The 6,032-nt window shown below is 40.8% G+C and overlaps 1 protein-coding gene and 1 pseudogene across 1 annotated transcript; both read right to left on the reverse strand.

Annotated features, from left to right (window-relative positions):
- On the reverse strand, positions 1–824 carry LOC114751029 (40S ribosomal protein S17-like). The gene has a single exon (XM_028939691.1). The coding sequence runs from the start codon at positions 714–716 to the stop codon at positions 285–287; it is 432 nt and encodes a 143-aa protein (XP_028795524.1). The 5' UTR covers positions 717–824; the 3' UTR covers positions 1–284.
- A 1,906-nt stretch (positions 825–2,730) lies between these two features.
- On the reverse strand, positions 2,731–3,890 carry LOC114751070 (secoisolariciresinol dehydrogenase-like; annotated as a pseudogene).
- Between the last annotated feature and the right edge of the window lie 2,142 nt (positions 3,891–6,032).

Below are 6,032 nucleotides of genomic sequence, written 5' to 3' on the forward strand. Positions count from 1 at the left end.
AAAAAAAAAATACAGCTAAATTTATTGAGCACCCAATCAGTGAACTACGGTTAATGGGGGCACCCGATCCAATACCATGGAAAAGAGCCCTAAATAAGCGTGAACGTAAATAAAACAAGGCATTAAGGGGAAAAGTATTGTAGTTCACAAAAACTGATAATAGCCACGGCTAACAAATATCCTTCACTATAAACGCAAAGTACTTTCAAATACCTTACATTAAGTAAACAAACAAAAGCCAAAAAGAACTCGAAACTCAAACCAGGGTGAGCGTCACGAAGCCCTTAGAACCTCCTGCCGGCTCCACCAAAACCACCGCGGCCAAATCCAAAGGATTGCTGCACGGGAACGGGATCAACTTGAACAACCCCTGGAATCTCGCTCATGCCGAGAGCGCTGAGCATATCAAGAGTCTCCTTATCGACCTCAATGTGATCCGTCTTTATCGCAGAAACGTCGGGCACGAAATCCATTCTGCGCTCGCGCTCCTCCTCCTGAAGCTTAAGGGAGATGCCCCGAACGGGACCCTTCTGGATCCTCTTCATCAGGTGGGTGGAGAATCCCGCAATCTTATTGCGGAGCCTCTTGGAGGGAATGAGAGCCACCTCCTCTAGGATTTTCTTGTTCGTGTGAAAATCAAGGGTCATTCGAGAGTAGTACTTCTCTATCACTTGGCGCGAAGACTTCTTCACGGTCTTGGTTCGTACGCGCCCCATAGTGAATCAGAGAGAGAGCGAGGCACTGCTTGCTCGGTGATCGCAGGGGCAAATAGGCAGAGCGGCACTGATCCGCCAACGAACGACTCTATCTTGGCAACGATTAGGGTTTTTAGGTGTCTTATAGGAAACCAGCAAGATAAGGTGGCGTTGGAGACTAGCTTCGACCAATAAACAAAATATTTGGGCCTTGGCTCACAGAAGTGGGCCCATTGTATTTATCTTACTTCATACGCTATCAGTAAAACTAATGATCCAGGTCGCGACTCGCAACCAAATGTTCTTTTTATCAATACCCAAAATAAAATGTTCTTTATATCAACGGACTACAGCCCAGCAAAACAAAGCAAACATGGTGTTTAATTTCGCTTTAGTTTTTTTTTTTCCCGATAGGAATAAATATCTTCTTATTAGAAATAATCTTATTCAAAACACTATTGAGTATTAAATATAGACAGATCTTCTGATATAAATTTAAACTTTAATTTACCACAACTATCCCTTCCTTAAGCTCAAGTCCCCCATGATAATTTTGCATTGATTTTTTTTTTTGGCTAAAGTATAGGTTTCCTCCTATTGGAAGCAATCCTATTCGAGGCACTGTCAGACATTGAGTATTAAATATAGACAGATCTTCTGATATAAATTTAAACTTTAATTTACCACAACTATCCCTTCCTTTAAGCTCAAGTCCCATGATAATTTTGCATTGATTTTTTTTTTTGGCTAAAGTATAGGTTTCCTCCTATTGGAAGCAATCCTATTCGAGGCACTGTCAGGCACTAAATGTAGCACCTCTCCTGATGGGGATTTGAACTTTGGTTTGTCACGTTTGTGAGGAACTAGTCCTTTCTACTAGATCCAATCCCCAGGCACTGAATTTTTTCCCTGAGCTTCCTTGGCGATGGAGGGGATATGGACTGGGTCACAGAAGGGCCCAGGTCATCTTAATAAGTGCAATGACCCGTTTACCAGATATGGACTGGGCCACAGATGTGTAATTTCGCGATGTGTTTGCCGATACCGCTGGCTCCTCCGTTGGCATCGCTATTTGCTGCGACGGACATGGAGACGACAAAGAGATGCATTCCGCTCTCTCTCACGAAGTGGAAAAGAAATATCTATCAAAGTTGTAGGCTTCCTGACATTTGAAGCAATTAAAGCCAACCTTCCTTTCATAATATGCTGAGTGTTATGGATCGTCAGCTTTTCTATTTCTTTCTTTCTTTCTCAATCAACATAACTTGTCATTAAGTGACAAGTACAAATATACACTAACAGATCTAAAAGCCCAGTGCACAGAACTGATACAGGAACATCCACAAAAACATCATAGAAGAAAACCATTGACAGTGAAGGCTTCAACACAATCATCGGCTTTTCGAAATCAAATTTATCTGGGGTAAAATTTGGGAAGTGGATATTTGGATAGAAAAACGTAGATCAGTAAGGAGCATACTTTTATTCTTTTTTTAAAGATTAAACTAACTCCCTAAACTTAAGCATTTATGAAGTAAATAAGAATAAGTACACAGGAAGGTGTTGAATTGTACGTGTACCAGATTTTTTTCCCCTTTAAATATTTTTTTCTTATTATCTCTTTTTTATTTTAATGATATGCATACTTTGAAAAGTTTTAATAATACTAAGAAATTCAAATAATCTAAATCTTCATACCATTTCCAGAGAGAGGAGATCCATACATACAGATTGCAAAGTGCCGGTGTGGGATCACTTTCAAGACCCAATTATTAACAGATATTTGGTGCCAAATATTGGCTTTTCTGCTTCAATATATATTTGGTTCCATTATTAACAGCCGGCTCCCTTGACGCGTGTGCTACCCATATCCTTGGGCAGATCTCACACATCAATGGCAATACAGTGAAAAACAAAAATTACAGGCCAAAGTCCTTATTAGCTTCTCAATATAATGCCCTGTGATTCAAATAATTAAGCAGTGGACAGATATAAAGCACAAGGGACTAGTGTGACCGCCATTGGAGGCTAGATATTAAGACGCGGCAGGGTACTGAAACATGTGAAAGGAGGGATTAACAATACTGAAGCCGCCATCGATGAGCAAATTATGGCCACTCACATACTTAGATTCATCACTAGCCATATAGAGCGCTGCATTGGCCACATCGTCAACCTTAAGGGTCACGCCCTTCAGATTAGCAAGCGCGTTCATCGCATTCTCAAGCTCTTCATCGTTGACCCCAACAAAACTTGGTCGCTAATGGTGTGTGGCCATGGCGTAAGGCGATAAACAGTTCACCCTTATCCCAAACTGCCCTAACTCTACTGCTGCGTTCTTAGTGAGCCCAACCACTGCATGCTTGGCGCAGCAGTACGCATGGGAAGCAGCCCCTCCCACGTACGAGCTTATGCTCGCCGTCGATATTATGCTCCCGGCACGAGCTGGAATCATGGCCTGCGCCGCGTGCTTGATTCCCAGGAAGACACCGGTGACGTTCACGCTCAGTACGCGCTCGAAGTCAGCCTTCTCGTTGTCTATGATTCGGGACTTGTTGGGATCCACTATGCCTGCGTTGTTGAACATGATGTCTAATTTGCCGAAGGTTTTGACCGCCGTGTCCACGGCGTTTTTGACTTGGGCCTCGTCAGTGACGTCGCAGTGGACGTATAGGCAGTCGGATGGGCCTTTGGACTGGGTCACGGACAGGCCCAAGTCATCTTGAATGTCAGCGATCACCACCTTGGCTCCATGCTCGGCGAACACTTCAGCGGTGCGTTTGCCGATCCCGCTGGCTCCTCCGGTTATAAGGGCTACTTTCCCTTCCAGCCTGCATAAAATGCATGCTTAGCTGCTTACCTCTCGATTGATTCATAAAAGAAGACATGATTTTTTTTTTTGACCAGCAAAAGAAGACATGATTATTAGTTTAGATAGTTCGTATTTTATATGTTTCTTCAGTAAATATAAAAAATAGGTAGGAGATTTGTTTTAATCATAAAAACAAAAATTCAATCTATTTTATCTCATAAATTTATGATATTTTCCCCAAACATATTAAGAGAGCAATAGTTAAAAAGTATGTTTTAGATAACTCGAAAATCAATACAGGTAGTACGCGTTATACAGAGAGACACAAAGGCATAAACATATATACCTTCTGTGACAGCGGAGAGTGAAGAAGCGACCGCCATTGCGTGGGATCTGGAGAAAAGAGGGACCCGACCTGTTCTCTAGAAAAAAAAGAGGCAAGATCAATGCATGGTGACGAAAACTAAGCCAGTCTGCTTATGTATTTAAAACAATTCTGATCTCACGGGGCTCGGAAACCCGTACCTTAAATTTGAGTTTATATTGGGATAGCTATGGTGTCATGTTCTGTTCTCTAATACAGACAACCATTAAGTTACGAGGTCGGCTTACTTCATCTTCGGTTTTGTGGATAAATTAGTGTATTTAAATTTACTGGCAGCTAATGAAATGCGGAGTCCCCCCGTCCGAGGCCAGCGCGAGGGCGTGGTGGTTGTTGTCGTTATGTAACTTTCTTTGATGCTTATGTCGGCTTTCTTTTTTAAAGTAACAACTCACAAATCACAATTTAATAATTGATGGGGGATATAAGGCCAGAGGGGGAGACCGCAGCGGACTAAGGAATAATCAAAATGGAATCAAAGCCGGGCGGGATCATAATATACACATCTATGTTTTGTGACAGATAGTAAATAGATATATTTATATATATCCACCCGAGATAATCACAGACGAATTACCCTCTGCTATCAATAAGTACATATAGCGATGCGACAGATAAACATCGAAATTTTGTCGTGAGATCTCTAACAGTGTCATCTAAATTCTGACAGACACTCCCACTACCGGTACGCAATTCCTAGTTTAGTATACAAGTGATAGTAAAACTGGGACGGACCCCCATCGAGCGACACTTCAGCCGGAGAGGCGCAAACAATGGACACAAAAAAACCTACTAGTCGTAATCCAACAAGAGTCGGAACAACTTTTGGTACTTGCCCTCTCTGCCTGCCAATAACTACTCACCGAGAAGGACAGAATGAAATCCGCACATCTCTCTTCCCTGAAGCTTCGACGACAATTTTTAACTTCCACGTTGCACTCAAGTGCCAGACGTCATTACCGGCACATTATCTGATGGCCTTTGCATGTACAGACCAAGCAAGGAGCAGCCAGGGACTGGCCACAACAAGATTCTGCTACACGCATTTTAAGATCTATATTTAAGATTATTTTAGTTCGGTTAGAAAAGGTGAAATACTTATACTCTCACCGATCATCTTTTATATCCAGGAGACACTTGAAAACACTTAAAAAATATTTTTGCATAAGTGGAGATAAAATGTTCTTCAACTTTATGAAATCACCTTTTCTTGTAGATATACATGATAAGTTTATTCGTTTTGAGTTCAACTTTTTAGGGTGGTTGCTTCAACGATCTCTCTCTTCTTCTTTTTCTTGCCATCGGTTGCTCTAACAAGTTATGCAGAAAATTTTATTGAGAAAGAGAATATTTTGCGCTTCTAGATTGAGAGCGGCAAAAATGTCACCTTCTTAAAACTACAGCTTGTAGCATTTGATGGACTTCGTAAAATGATTTTGAGCTTTAGTTGTGATATAACCGATAACTTGTTTGCTTGAGATAAATATTTGCATATCATATTTGGATTGATTCCTGTAGCAAAGCCAAAAGCAAAAGATATGAAGTATGAACTGCATTCAAATTTTGGTATCCGAATCACCCCGGATCACACGGCTTGAATTTGAGCCGAGGAGATGGACGTCATGTACGAAATTGAAGAATTTCTACGCCCATACTCATGACAACAATTCAACTACGTACGTTTCACGTGAAGTAACCTCACGGTGGATGCAGCTAATTAAAGGCAGGTGTTCATATATACTTGATGGCTGCTGATATAAATAATACTCCTCCGGTCCTTATTATAAGAGCCTATTTGACTTTTTATTTGGTCCTAATTATAAGACCCCAATCCATTTTGTCTCTTATATTTATGCATTTTTTTCCAAGATAATCCTTCTAATAATGATAGTTTTAGCCAATATACTTAATTAGCAAGGATATTTTAGGAATGACAACACTTATTTATTATAAATAACCAACTTAACTTACTTCCTTAATCTCCTCAAATAAGTCAATTGGGTCTTATAATTAGGACCGGAGGAGTACTGTATATTTCCATACATATGTTTTGTTTTTGAAAGGGCACTGCTATTCTGATGATAAACTTGTATTCCAACCAGCAGCAGAGGGAAAGGGTGGGGCCCGTGAGAATTTTTAAGGA

Source organism: Neltuma alba, unplaced genomic scaffold (genome assembly GCF_004799145.2).
Source record: "Neltuma alba isolate B1F8T4 unplaced genomic scaffold, ASM479914v2 tig00006741_pilon, whole genome shotgun sequence".
NCBI lineage: Eukaryota > Viridiplantae > Streptophyta > Magnoliopsida > Fabales > Fabaceae > Neltuma > Neltuma alba.